The sequence below is a fragment of the Saccoglossus kowalevskii genome, chromosome 2, assembly GCF_978046115.1.
Source record: "Saccoglossus kowalevskii chromosome 2, keSacKowa6.1, whole genome shotgun sequence".
Lineage (NCBI taxonomy): Eukaryota > Metazoa > Hemichordata > Enteropneusta > Harrimaniidae > Saccoglossus > Saccoglossus kowalevskii.
In genome coordinates this window covers 35,987,228-36,001,768 of record NC_140642.1, presented here as the reverse complement: position 1 = coordinate 36,001,768, position 14,541 = coordinate 35,987,228, and the positions used below count along the sequence as shown (strand labels likewise).

General features: G+C 36.9%; 2 protein-coding genes across 2 annotated transcripts; one reads left to right on the top strand and one right to left on the bottom strand.

The window, feature by feature from the left end:
• Nucleotides 1–432: 432 nt before the first annotated feature.
• LOC146748952 (uncharacterized) lies at nucleotides 433–1,901 on the bottom strand. Its single transcript, XM_085505805.1, has 2 exons — nucleotides 521–1,901; nucleotides 433–482 (listed from the first exon to the last, which is right to left on the bottom strand). Exons 1-2 carry the CDS (start codon nucleotides 1,899–1,901, stop codon nucleotides 433–435), a joined length of 1,431 nt encoding a protein of 476 aa, XP_085361931.1.
• Nucleotides 1,902–12,734: 10,833 nt separating this feature from the next.
• LOC100370417 (citrate synthase-lysine N-methyltransferase CSKMT, mitochondrial-like) lies at nucleotides 12,735–14,018 on the top strand. Its single transcript, XM_078011297.2, has 2 exons — nucleotides 12,735–12,807; nucleotides 13,362–14,018. Exon 2 carries the CDS (start codon nucleotides 13,382–13,384, stop codon nucleotides 14,012–14,014), a length of 633 nt encoding a protein of 210 aa, XP_077867423.1. The 5' UTR covers nucleotides 12,735–12,807; nucleotides 13,362–13,381; the 3' UTR covers nucleotides 14,015–14,018.
• The last annotated feature ends 523 nt before the right edge of the window (nucleotides 14,019–14,541 follow it).

The following is a 14,541-nucleotide window of genomic DNA, read 5'->3' as shown; positions in this document are numbered from 1 at the left end:
ATATTCAGAATTTCGTAACCAAGTGTAGGATATGCAGAGAAAGTAAAAAGGGAAATAAGCACGCAAGATACCCATTAACCAGATATCATGCGGGTTCTCCAATGGAAAGAGTACACATGGATTTTTTGGGACCATTACCCAAAACATCCTTGGGAAATGAATATATTTTGATGATGGTTGATCAATTTACAAAATGGGTAGAGTGTATTCCCTTACCATCTCAAACAGCTGAGGTGACTGCACAAGGAGCGATCAACGAATTTTTCGCACGCTTTGGTTATCCCTTTCAGATCTTCACAGATCAAGGGAGAAATTTTGAAAGTAATCTTCACAAATAGATTTGAAAAGATTTGAAAAGATTCAGATTTCTCCCACAATACCACTGGGATGTGTTCTCTAAAACAATGCCCTTTTACGGCTCTTGTCCAAATCCTACATCCCGGGAGTGGACACGGGGAAGTTCTCTCCATGGTTCTCCCTGGCTGTGGTGGTGCAGGAGCACACTTTGGGATCAACTCACTTTTCTTCTCTTCAGGACGAGCTAGCGTCACTATTCGAGTTGGCAGTGACGTCGTTGTCGAACCAGAAGCCTCACCGGCTGGTAATGCTGGCAGTGATGATGGGTCTTTTTCATCTACTGTAACCTCAATATTACCACCCAGCAAATGTGCTCTTACCCTCCTTTCCCTGATGTTACCAGATAACGTGTCTAGACATTCTTCTACTAATGGTAGAGGGAAAACATCTTTCACAGTGACATTATTCAAAGCTCTATAGTCCACACACCATCGCACTTTACCATCTCGTTTTCTTACCAGCACTGGAGCCGACGCCCACTCAGACACCGATGGTTCGATAACACCAGACTCCAGCATCTTTTTGAGATGTGCTTCTTCTTCCTGTACAAAGCAGCGAGGAGTTCTTCGTAGATGTTGTTTTATAGGGTTACTGTCGCTTGTATCAATACGGTGTTTGATTGCAGAAAAATTTCCTAAATCAAAATCATCCACCGCAAATGCATCTTTGTAGTTACACAATAATAACCTTAATTGTTCTGTCTCATGTGGATCAAGATGTGCACTAGAGCGTTGATACAATTCTTGAAGATGTTCAGGGATTTGCATAGAGTCACTCCCATCCCTTGAACATAAAGGGATATTTTCCACCCGTGTGTGGCAGACCAATTTCTCATCCTCCCCCATCATAGGGACCATATCGACTGGTACAGCGTTAGCTATTTCCCTACCAGGGCCCAATACCACTTCATAATTTGTTGGGTTCACCAAACAAACTGTTGGATTATTTCCACCACTATGTAGAGTTTTCATAAGCATTACCTCCAGATTGTTCAATGGCTCCAACATATATAAACCCATCTCAGTATTGATTTGACATTTCATTTTCACTGCATGGTTAGGGGGTATCTCAACCCTGGCAATTGAAATGACCCTATTAACCCTAGGGCTTGATTTGTTGACAGAAAATGTCATGTGAATAGCCTCATTACCAAACTCCAATAGATTTCTATCCATCATTACTCGCACCTTGTTTGGTTGTAGAAAATCTAATCCCAGCAACATATCATCTTCAATCGAAGCCACATATACATTCATACCAATTTCAGTTTCACCTAAAGTTATAGTAGCTGGTCCCACGATTGCTGCATCCATCTTAAGCTCCCTACCAGCTGTCTGCATTTTTACTTTTCGAATAATGGAGGGTTTATTCTGCAATCGTTGAAACAGTCTATCTGAAATAATGGTTACCTCTGCCGCTGTATCTACTACCGCTTGAGTTGAGTACCCCTGTACTTTGATAGGTACAGAGTACATAGGTCCTGAGCTCAAACGGTATGTAACTACTTCTTTTGCTTCCGAAATCATTGCACCCACATTCACCATAACATTACATGTCTTGGATTCCACATCATCAATGTTGGTAGATACATTATTCTCAGTGATTATCGGAAGGCCCTTATTTTGTGGCAGGGTCAAGCTTAGGCCTGATTCACTGACCCTTGTTCGTTTAAATCAACAAACTGGACCCTTTTGTTATCAGAATCTGACCTCCCAGTTAAATTGGGACAATCTCGTTTGAAATGACTCAAACTTCCACATGAAAAACATCCCCTGTTGGAAGGGGAAGGGGATCTACTACTGCTTCGCTGACGATTATTAAGCATACTAGTTACCCCTTTAAACTGTGTCACCATTGTCTCCATGGTAGATCTTAATGCTGACATATGAGCCTCCAGTCGTGACAAACGTACTTCAACACCATTAGGATTCTCCATTTTTCTATCATCACGACCAAAATCATGCTTATCACGTGGCAAGTTGTTACTGAACTGTCTAGATGGAGAAAACTGTCGTCCTATAGCCTTTACGGACACTTCATCACCATTACCATCGCTATCATTGCCTTCATATCCAATCTCACGCTTGGTAGACTTTCCGTATATTGCTTTATTGATGTGCTGATACCAACGAACTTGATCTATTGAATCCTCTACTGTTTTAGGACGCTGGTTGGCTGCATACTGTCCAGCCTCTTTATCAGCACAGCCCTGACAGAACCTCATCACAGCTTGTTTATACATATGTTCATCTGGAACATCCGCATAAGCCTGTGTCGCCAGGGATAAAACCCGATCTGCCCAGTCTTCCAGTGACTCCCCTCGTTTCTGTTTTGTTTGATGGAATTCAACTTGGGCAGTCTCTGGAAGTTCCCTGAATCCGAATCTCTTCTCCAATTTTTCTATCAATTCATTATAACGGATCTCTGGATCCCGGTCTACCAATAAGGTGTAGTGATCACTGGCCTTACCTTCCAAAAACCAACACAGGAAGTCTTTACACACCAGATTAGACCACTGTTGAGCTTTCGCATACTTGGTGAATTTGATGAAAAAGGTACGCCATTTAGAACTCCCATCATACATCAAAGACTTTGGGATACTGGACGGCTTAGGAATAGCCACTGATCCACCCCTGTGTTTCCTCTCAGCTCTTTCATAAGGGGAAATAATTTGTACTGGCGATGCAGATCTATCCCCTGCCAAATGACTGTGATCATATTCTCTGTACATAGGTGCCTGGTCTGATCTATTTCCTCTCGCTTCACCCTTATAATGATATGAAGGGGGGAAACTATCTTCCCTTTGTCTAGGGAAAATTGATGTAGGAGTGAGATATTTGTTTGGTACCTGATTTTGTCTTCTAATTACCCCTTCCATCCTTTCTTGGAATTTGGAGTTCTCATCATGTCTCCTCCATTCTCTCTCCTCTTCCCCCCTACTGTTTGAGGGATAATGGTAGTCTCTGTGATAATCTTCTCTACCACTATAGTCACGATTGAAATGACGTTCATCTCTTTTATCCCTCTCCAAGCTTCTATCCTCATCTCTGTCATCTTCTCTATCACAATAACTTCTTCTTTCCTCCTCTAATACACGGTCATACCAATCATCAGGGGTTTTAGGACGATCTTCTACAATATTCCCAAAAGTAATCAATTCCCTCAGCTCACCTGACACTTGAAAATGCGGGATGTCTTCCAACATTGCCATGGTCAATTTTCCATTCTCCTCTCTCAACTGCATTATTCTGTCTGCTGTTCTTTGACCCACTCTGGGCAGACGTAACAATGTATCATAACTACAATCATTGATATTAATTTTCTTTGACATTTTGAAACAAGAAATAAATTTTAAAAATAACACAGTACAATTTTGAAATATAATACCCGTATAATAAGGGTAAACACTTAAGTACAATGAGAAAATATCAATGATGAACTCTTAAAATCTAGATTTAAGTATTCAAAATACTTCCTAAAAATACAGGAAAAATAAATACTATAAACCTCCGACAATAAAAATTAAAAAATTGATAACATAATATACACAAAAATAATTAATATTGCAACCCTTAAACAGTACTAGGGTCCGAAGAAAATATCTCCTAAAAATGATGGAGAAAAAAGTATAATGGTTACAGTAAATTGACCTTCACTGTAATGTAAACACTCACAATCTAAACAGTTCGTTTGTTCATTAACAAAAAGAAATCCAATAAAGAAGGTCTACAACACACTGTATACAAAGATATTCAATCACAGCTATGAAAACTAGTTTACAGTGCATAGAATACAATGAATATACAACACCCTCTTACGTTACGAACAGAAGAACTTTTAAAATTGATTCTATTCAACGGCGTCTGCTCTCGTGAGACTAGGAACAGGCGGTATAAACAAATATACGTCCGTTCCACACAGCACAGAATTTTATGAAATACAACTAAAATTTTCACCAATTTACGAAAAATATCCCACGAAAATGTGGGAAAACAAATAAATATACTAAATAATATTCAAATTACTGTGAATATTCTCAGAAATGCTCACAAAGTAAGAAGAAAATTCGGGAAAATTGTTTTCCAGAAAAACGACGTCTCGTGACCCCAATATAAACAAACTGAGAGTGAAAAAATACTTCAAAACTCTCTAAAACGATAAATATTCAACAGAATTGTGCCGGATAAAAACTTAACAATACCGGACAAACTGAAGAAATGTAATATCCTACTAAATAACAGTAGAAATGTTAACAACAATAAAAAAACTTCAAAAACAACAAATCGAAGTCACGTGAAAATGGCGTCGATATATAAACAACGTACGTTTATGAAATTAACTCACATTGGTTAAAAAGTACGTAGAACCAAGAAATTGGTTTAAAAACAATAAATAACACTAACAATGTTTTGTTTTTTTAAAAAAAATCTAAGGGAATACTCCCTAAACTAAGCTCTCACGCTGGAATGTGCGAAAAACGCAATTCGTCTATCGCGTGACGATCGACTCTAACTATGAGACAACTTTCCACCAACCCTGTTTAAGAAAGGGTTAAAAACCAAAAACACAGGCACGAAAGTTGCTCGCAGCGCCAGTAAAGTAAAGGCAGAGTCTTACCTTTATTAAGCTGTCTCTTGGTGAGATGATACACACGTTGAGAATGGATATCTAAACGAAACTAGCGAAGGAACGGTAGCTGAAGCTTGCGTTATTTCTCTAGGTTCCGATCAGACTGCCGAAGTTCCCGGATGTTGGAGAATGGGAACTTCGGTACCTGTCGGGATCCTTCGGCGATACGTAAATCACATAGGCTATTTATACTACACAACGTAGAACGTCCGTGACGTAGCTCCGCCCCCGAGGATACTAGAACAGGGAGTAGTTGGCATCCAACATGGCAGTCTACGCCATACTGTATTAGTGGCGATGTCTACTAGAACAGGGAGTGGTTGGCATCCAACATGGCAGCCTACCTCTTACTGTATTAATGGCGATGTCTACTAGAACAGAGAGTAGTTGGCATCCAACATGGTAGCCTACCTGATACTGTGTTATTGACGATGTCTACTAGAACAGGTAGTAGTTGGCATCCAGCATGGCAGTTTACGTCATACTGTATTAGCGGCGATGCTACTAGATCAGGGAGTAGTTGGCATCCAAAATAGTAGCCTACCTCATACTGTATTAGTGGTGATGTCTACTATAACAGATAATAGTTGGCATCCGACATGGCAGCCTACCTCATACTGTATTAGTGGCGATGTCCACTAGAACAGGGAGTAGTTGGCATCTAACATGACAGCCTACCGCATACTGTATTAGTGGCGATGTCTACTAGAACAGGGAGTAGTTGGCATCCAACATGGCAGCCTACCTCATACTGTATTAATGGCGATGTCTACTAGAACAGAGAGTAGTTGGCATCCAACATGGTAGCCTGCCTACTACTGTGTTATTGAGGATGTCTACTAGAACAGGGAGTAGTTGGCATCCAACATGGCAGTCTACGTCATACTGTATTAGTGGCGATGTCTACTAGAACAGGGAGTAGTTGGCATCCAACATGGCAGCATACCTTATATTGTATTAGTGGCGATGACTACTAGAACAAGGAGTAGTTGGCATCCAGCATGGCAGTCTACGTCATACTGTATTTGTGGCAATGCTACTAGATCAGGGAGTAGTTGGCATCCAACATGGCAGCCTACCTCATACTGTATTAGTGGCGATGTCTACTAGAACATATAGTAGTTGGCATCCAACATGGTAGCCTACCTCATACTGTGTTATTGACGATGTCTACTAGAACAGGTGGTAGTTGGCATCCAACATGGCAGTATATCTCATACTGTATTAGTGGCGATGTCTACTAGAACAGGGAGTAGTTGGCATCCAACATGGCAGCCTACCTTATACTGTATTAGTGGCGGGGACTACTGGAACAGGGAGTAGTTGGCATCCAACATGGAAGAGTAGTTGGCATTCAATAGTAAGCTACTATTAATATTTATATTCAAACGCTAGCGAGTTCTTTAAAAGGTTCTTAGGAAATGCTTATGCCCTATATTGAAGACTAGTGTAAACAAAACAAATTTGGATACATGTATACTTGAAAAGATTCAACCTTGATTTCGAGTTGTTCGTAGAAAAAGTAATACTCACGTTTATTTTAGTGAATAGAATTCTGCTCACAATTTTGTTCATCGAATCTTTCTCGCCACATATTTAACTCCCCATTACAGGCTTTTAATGCGTTAGAACACAGTCCAGTTCAAGTCGGTGTCATTATTCATTAAGTTCATTTGCTCCAAAGAAATCAGAGCACATAACTAAGTTGCCAACAAGTGGAATCATCCAATGGCCATTTTCAAATCTTATTTGCTACAGCCGCAAATAAACATTACATGATCCTAAAAATAATTTTCTAAGTAGGACATTATGTGCGGCATTGTATGTAGCATATACAATCCCCCTGTTTTGCAATCAATTTATGCCTGTCATTACGCGATAGGCACTTCTCAACTTTCAAAGTTGTAAATGTAAAGAGTAAATGTTAAGTACATTGTTGCATTCGCAGTTGTTTGCAGCTTTGTATTACCCTGTGCTACACGCGATTCAAATGTAGATATTAATTTTTGATTTTGATATATTCGATATATATTTTCGAACACGTATGAAATGAAACAATGGGTAATATCATTCCATTTTATTTGCAGTTTCGATTTAAATTTAATAAATATTTCATTATTTGAGCAATGTCTTATAATTTATCTTATCTATACTTAAATTGTGTTTGTGTATATCCTATTTGATTTCGATTGTCTATTCATCATTAAAATTCACTTGTTTGTATAGTACCCGATTTCATTTCAATGTCTGACGAGCCACATTTATTAATTTATAAAGGATTATCCAGTACCAATTGGAAACGATAAGCCGCGCATTTTGACATCATCTTGTATAGATCGTAAAAAATGACGCCTAAATATTTATTAAGATAATAATCAGCTAAGTGTTTTGATAAAAATAACTTTATACAATTATATTTGCGTTCTTATATAACGAATATATATATATATACGTCACTGTATCTTTTGGACATACTTATTGTTTCTGACCAATTTATAATTTCCTTTGATTGTAAGTTCGGTGTCGTACGTGAAGACATAATATATCATTTTAGAATGTCCATGCAAAGAAAATAACTATATAACATACACGTTGTCAGCAATACCATTTGTTGTTGTATTTGAGCAATGTGCAATAATTTCACTTTATACCCCATTTATTTACTCGATGTATACACATTGAACTATGGGTAGAGGTCAGTACTGGAATAAATATTCTATAAATATTGATAACATAATGTCATAGACCAGTAACATGATAGTAACAATATACTGCCATATATGACCGTAACATTGTGGTAACCTACTGTCGTAGACCAGTAAAATAGTAGTAACAATGTACTGTCATATGACCGTAACATACTGCCATGGGGCCTTAACGTTGTGGTGAAAATGTACTGTTATATAGGACTGTAAAATAGTGGTAACATACTCTCATTGGTCCGTAACATAGCGATAACATAGACCAGTAACATGGTAGTAACAATGTACTGTAATAAACCAGTAATATAGTAGTAACAATATACTGTCACGGTCATAGGACCGTAAGTATGTGGTAACCCACTAACCCAAAATCGTAACATACTGCCACGGGGCGTTAACAATGTGATAACAATGTACTGTCATATAGGACCGTAACATAGTGGTAACATTCTGTCATAGGATCCTAATATGGTGGTAACATACTGGTAGAAACAATATACTGTCATAGAACCGTAACATAGTGGTATGCCGCTGCCATAAACCAGTAACATAGTAGTAACAATATGCTGTCATACGATCGTAACATAATGGTAACCAACTGTCACAGACTAGAATCATAGTAGTAACAATATACTGCCATAGAACCATAACAAATTGGTAACATAATACCATGGGACCGTAACATAGTGGTAACACACTGTCATGAAACAATAACGTGGTCGTAACAATGTACTGTCATATATGACTTTAACATAGTGGTAACATGTTGTCATAGGACCGTAATATAGTGGTAACCAACTGTCATAGGACCGATTATGGTGGTAACATACTGTTATAAGACCGTAATATGGTAGTAACAGTCTACTGTCATAAGACCGTAACATAGTGGTAATCCACTGCCATAGACCAGTAACACAGTAGTAACAATATACTGTCACAGAACCGTTAAAAATCGTAACATACTGTAATGGGGCCTTGACAATGTGGATACAATATACTGTCATATCAAACCGTAACATAGTGGTAACATACTGTCATAGACCATTAACACCCACGTGTATTGGTATGTAAAATGTAGTGACGTTGGTGTAACTGAAAATGGCGGAATAAACAAGAAGTCAAACGTGAAACCTTTCTGGTTTCATTGATATTTCGCGTGTTCCTGTGTCCACACATCACAGACCGTAACATAGTGGTAACATACTTACATATGACCGTAGTACAGTGGTATTATACTGTCATATGATCGTATCTTATTAGTGGCATACTGTCAAAGGTTCATAATGTCGTGGTGATATTGGGCCTTAATATTGTTGTAACAAAATACTGTCATGTGACCGTAATATAGTGATAATAACATACTGTTATAAGGCAGTAAAAAGTGATAACAATATACTGTCATAGGACCGTAACATACTTTCCTGAGGCTTTGACATTGAGGTAACAACAGTTATCAATTTATTGTAAAAATGTTTTTTTTTTTTCCTTTTAAAATTTTTCAAACGGAAACGACTTAGACAATATAGATTGACCTTTTGGCCTTTTGTTAAGTATTCGTCATGGGTAAATAGTTCACCAAAATATTTATTTCAATATCAATATATCACTGCCATGATAAACAATTGCCCGTGAACTCAACTAAATTAAAACACAAATACATGATATGCATACCGATGAGCAGATAACCTTGATATTCAGCGACTCGCTCTGTAACGTGTATACAAGTATAATAAAATCATTACGAGCACGTTTACAAAATCAAATATTGGTAATATTGATGAGGATATCGCATAATATCATAGCCAGTATGTTTCCACTTTTATCATCAAAACATGTTTATTGAAATACTACATGACGATACTGGTAGTATGGTGTTGTCGCGTTTCTACAGTATATTATATTTGCCAGACTATGTGTACGTTGTGAACGGTATGGGAAACTATGAATTGACAAACATTTATAGCGATATATAGACAGGGTATGGGTTGCAATGTCGTATAATAACAACGATTGAAACGATATGTGAACGAATAATTAGAATTTGAAAAATTACAGTCGACAACATGAGGAATATCAGTATTGTCAAAGATTTATAAGATTAGAATATGCAAGTGTTTGATATGCGACCACGCGTTAATTGCAGAAGTCACGCAATATGCGATATGATCACAAAATCGCAAGACCTATATTTTTAGAAAATCCTAATTAAAACTAGTGAGTCTCGTTTTCATCTCAGACAGTTTTTCGTAGTGGCGGTGTGTATTCGTACATTGTGTAAAGTACGTTTTGTGTTTCTGAATGCGGCGATAACCTCGCTCTTTTCCATATACGTAATCAAACATTTCTAAACATCCGTTGTGTTCTGTGACACTATTGGTTAGAACTACGTTCGATTAACACGCACAGAAATATTGTAGAAATATACTTGCCCCAAAATAGCGTAATTCTGTAATCAGTTTACGCTGCTACTCCCTGGTTCGGATTAGAGGCGTTCTCAGTGTGATTTTATTGTGTTCTATTTCAAGCTACTTGAAACCTAAAATTTTGAACTTCCAACACAAATTATATTATGCGTTAGTTTCTACTATTCCAGAGATTGAATTATGTATGACATTAATATTTCACTCACTAAACACTATTTCACTAAAATATGTTATTAAAAACTTTAATTGTAAAAAGAAGTATCAAATTCCGTGTATAAACACCAGTGTAAAGAGGCGGCGGAGCGCTATTTTGGCCAAAATCGGCTAGTAAGGGTCACGCGCCATCCTGCGTGTCACTGTTGCATGGGACTGATGGTAGAGAACAGACACGGGTTTGCGCTGAGACTGCGCTTCCTGTGACGGCACAACGTGCAGTTACTTTGAAACGTTCGCAAATCGCGAAACTTGATCTCATATCACCGTACATAGTTATGAAAGTTGCAAATGCCAAACCATGGTATTTGTTAGTTATAATCTATCCGAACAAATACAAATATGACACAGTTTATAACGTGAATGCTTACACCAACTAGATTTGAATTGTAGTTATTATTTTTGAAATGTTAAATGCAATTAAATTTTGATTAATTATATTATACTTGTTGATAATCGCTGAAGTTTAGGTTATGTGCCGATAGTTTAAATGTATTAAATAAATAAAATATTACAAAATAATAATAAAAAAGTAACAAATATAGTAAAATAACATATATGAGATGTATAAGCTTTGTGGGTATATTTGTCAACTCCATTTAAAAGATTGATTCCGCTCGTTTTTCGATACGAAGTTACTATGGCGACAGTATTTATTATAATGACACACTGTGCTATGCTCACAATTAGTACGTTTTACGGCAAATGTGCAATATTTTTTTTTCATGTGTACAATAGCACGAGGTAGCGTGTGGAGGTAATTATTTTATGAACGCCATCAACGACCACTTGCTTATCATGGTATTTTGTCGCTGGTGGCGATATTTATTCATGTCGGGAACTTGAATTTCTTGGTTTTCGTTTGTTCGCGACGATAGTAAGGTATTATTGTGGGGATATCCGAACTTCATGGAAGATGTATACATTATACTCGTACCGCAGAGATGTACAAAGCGCTAATAACATTTTATTTAGGGTAGAAGTTGACTTATAAATGCAAATAGAATTTATTCATTTTCCAATAAATTGTACTTTCACCAGCCTGATTTTTCGAAAAAATTAGAGTTGTATTTTAGTGGATAGTGGCCATTTTTACAGTATTATAACGCCATTATTATAGGTTTATATGGCAGAGATGTTATACCCTATCCCAAATTGTAGGCTGGTGACATATATAATTATATATTGTGACTGATGGGTACTTTTTGTTGTCCTGAATCATTTCAAAAATCTGGATCTTAAAAAGTGTCAAAACATTTTCTTCAACACTGTGCTCTATGCAATTGCTGTAAAAATAGTTTCTCAAAAAACGTGACTGTAACACATAAAAAAATGCTATGTCATTGGACAGTATCTCTATGATTTTACGTAATAAACCAATAAACATTGTCATGCCATTCATGACCAACTTTCCCAAAAATTACAAGTAGGTTTCTATCTTAATACCTAGTCATAATTTTAAACAAAAACGGTCATAAATCGCATGACAATGTTAATTAGTTTACTGTGTACAATTATGTAGTCCCATGGTACAATGAAACAGCATTATTGTGTGTGTTTTTTGAGAAATGTGTTCTAATATTTCTTGAAATTGCTATTTTTAGAGCAATTCCGAACAACACAATGTTAAAAAAAATGCATTTTTGACACTTTTTAAAACCTAGATTTTTTAAATAATTCAGAACAACAAAAAGTACTTACATAATATTTCTGCCATAGTAACCTGTGGTAAAAGTGTTATAATAGTGTCAAAATGACGACTTTTCGCTAAAATACAACCATAAATTTCTCAAAAAAAAAAAGACTGGTGACTCCCAACGTTTTTTTAAGGTCAATATTCTTATATTGCCTTGGAGTACAGTTTATTACAAAATGAAAAAAAAATTGGGTAATTTTATTTATGAGTAGATGATTAGGCTTCTACCTTAATATAACAAATATTCCGAATATGGAACGTGGCCGCTACACAGTGTAGGAGAAATGACCACGACACGTTGCGAGTGTTTTGGGGAAGGCAAATCAGTCGTAACTAAAATATTAACCGGAAATGATTTTGCACATTTGGTATAAAATTTGTCACAATATATCAATTACTATGCGGTGTTTGATACTGTTAACCGTTGACAGAAAAGTACGAGGGTTGATAATTTGATGAGATTCGTAAAAACGACTTATATTAAATAGCAGCTGCCTTCTATCCACCGTGTCTCCTACTTGTGTGGTTAGAAAACTCTATGTTCGCCAATTATGGCAAAGATTTTCTCTTCTCTCTTTAATACGTTTCTTAATGCCGTATTTGTTAAAACTATGGTTAAACTATGAGGGCGCGCGGCTGAACATTTGACTTGAATTGAAAATATTCAGCAACTTAGGGACTCTTGATTAAACATGGCTGCTCCCGTAAGATTGTTTCGTGAACTTTTTTTTCACTCAACGAGATGCCCTCACCGAGAAATTTGCTCAGGTAGCTAAGTTCCCCGAAGGTAATAGAATACAAACGTTGTTTTAAACGTATGTATTCTTCCCATGAGTGAGCCGTACCAGCACCACACTGTATAGTCTCTGTCCTGTATCCACGGTGCTGTCAGATTGGACGACATTTGCATTCCTTCTCGGCTGCCCACTCAAACACCATGGGTCCTGGTGTAGTAACATTGTTTGTTCACGTAAAACAGTTTCCACTCAGTACATTTGCGTCTAACCTAATTCTGATTCCTCCTGGCAGTGGGTTGTTTAGTTCGACGACTCTCGTGATAATTTGCACTTTCCAATGGGTACATTTAATGTTTATAGAACATCACTATAGATTAATAGTGTCTTCATACATTACTAAGGAAATACAGATGTGTACTAGATGTATATCATGATTGTTGTTTGTGATTATGTTCTTTATATTAATCTGACAAAATAATGTTGTGCCAGTTTGTTTCAATTTTAATGAACTCTGTTCGCTTAATCTATATATATTCACTGTATGTAGTACGGTCAAAGTCTCATTAACATATGAAGTGAGTTAGTTGTATTTTTTTTATTGCAGGGATTGACTTATTGAATGGAATGAGCAAACAATCGACCTGGAATAGATTTTATAAAATGAGACAGGAAAAAGGTGAAAAGTCATTTGACTGGTTTGTTAAATATGATGACATAAAGGAGAGCCTAGAACAGTATATGCCAAATGACTGTGCTGTGCAACCATTCCAATTACTAGATATAGGATGTGGCACATCAGATTTCAGTTCAAAACTGTTCAGTGACATAAAGGCATCAAAACTACTGTACTGTATAGATTTTTCCCAGAATGCAATTTCTCACCTAGTTAGCCTAAATATGGACTCTACAACAAGTCTTGATCACCAGATACAGTTCATAATTGCTGATGCAACCAGTCTGCCGTTTACAAGTTCTACATTTGACCTTGTTATTGATAAAGGAACGCTTGATGCCGTGTTACGCAATGACAATGGTGCAGACATGGCTGTATCTGCTATCTCTGAAGCTATTCGTGTTCTCAAGACTAACGGACATTTCTTGCAGATATCTGATGAACAGCCTGATACACGCTTTGAACTGTTACAACAAATAGCAATGAAGTATAATTGTCAACTCTCTGTTAATTTCAAACAAATTGACACCTCTTTTGGAATGGAGTATTTTATTTACACTATTAATAAAACAGTTTCAAGTTGAAGAATTTGTTGCTGCATTATTTGCAATTGGAGTGGGCTGTTGTGGTAAGTGATGCAAGTTGAGGAGAATGATGAGGGTTTTGATATGCAGCAGAATGTGGGATGAAGTGGACAGGTGATATTGGGTCAGGGTGATATAAGCAATGCAGCAATGTTAGCAAGGCAGTGAGATTGGAAAAGTAGTTTGAAGTAGCATAGTGATATGGAGTTGATATATATGAACAATGATGTGCTTCTATTCTCAGAGTGTACAAGTATTTATGTCTACAATGGTGTGCTACTATTCTATATAACACTTCTCTGAGTGTACCAGTATTTATGTCTACAATGATGTACTACTATTCTATATAACACTTCTCTGAGTGTACAAGTATTTGTCTGCAATGATGTGCTACTATTCTATATAACACTTCTCTGAGTATACCAGTATTTATGTCTACAATGGTGTGCTACTATTCTATATAACACTTCTCTGAGTGTACCAGTATTTATGTCTACAATGATGTGCTACTATTCTGTATAACACTT

What these genes read in the sequence shown, in the direction of transcription:
- LOC146748952 (XM_085505805.1), bottom strand. Translation starts at nt 1,901, where the DNA reads ATGGTGAATGTGGGTGCAATGATTTCGGAAGCAAAAGAAGTAGTTACA. An exon ending in TCGTCCTGAAGAGAAGAAAA is followed by an intron (nt 483 to 520) that starts GTGAGTTGATCC and finishes GCACCACCACAG; the next exon opens with CCAGGGAGAACCATGGAGAG.
- LOC100370417 (XM_078011297.2), top strand. Translation starts at nt 13,382, where the DNA reads ATGAGCAAACAATCGACCTGGAATAGATTTTATAAAATGAGACAGGAA.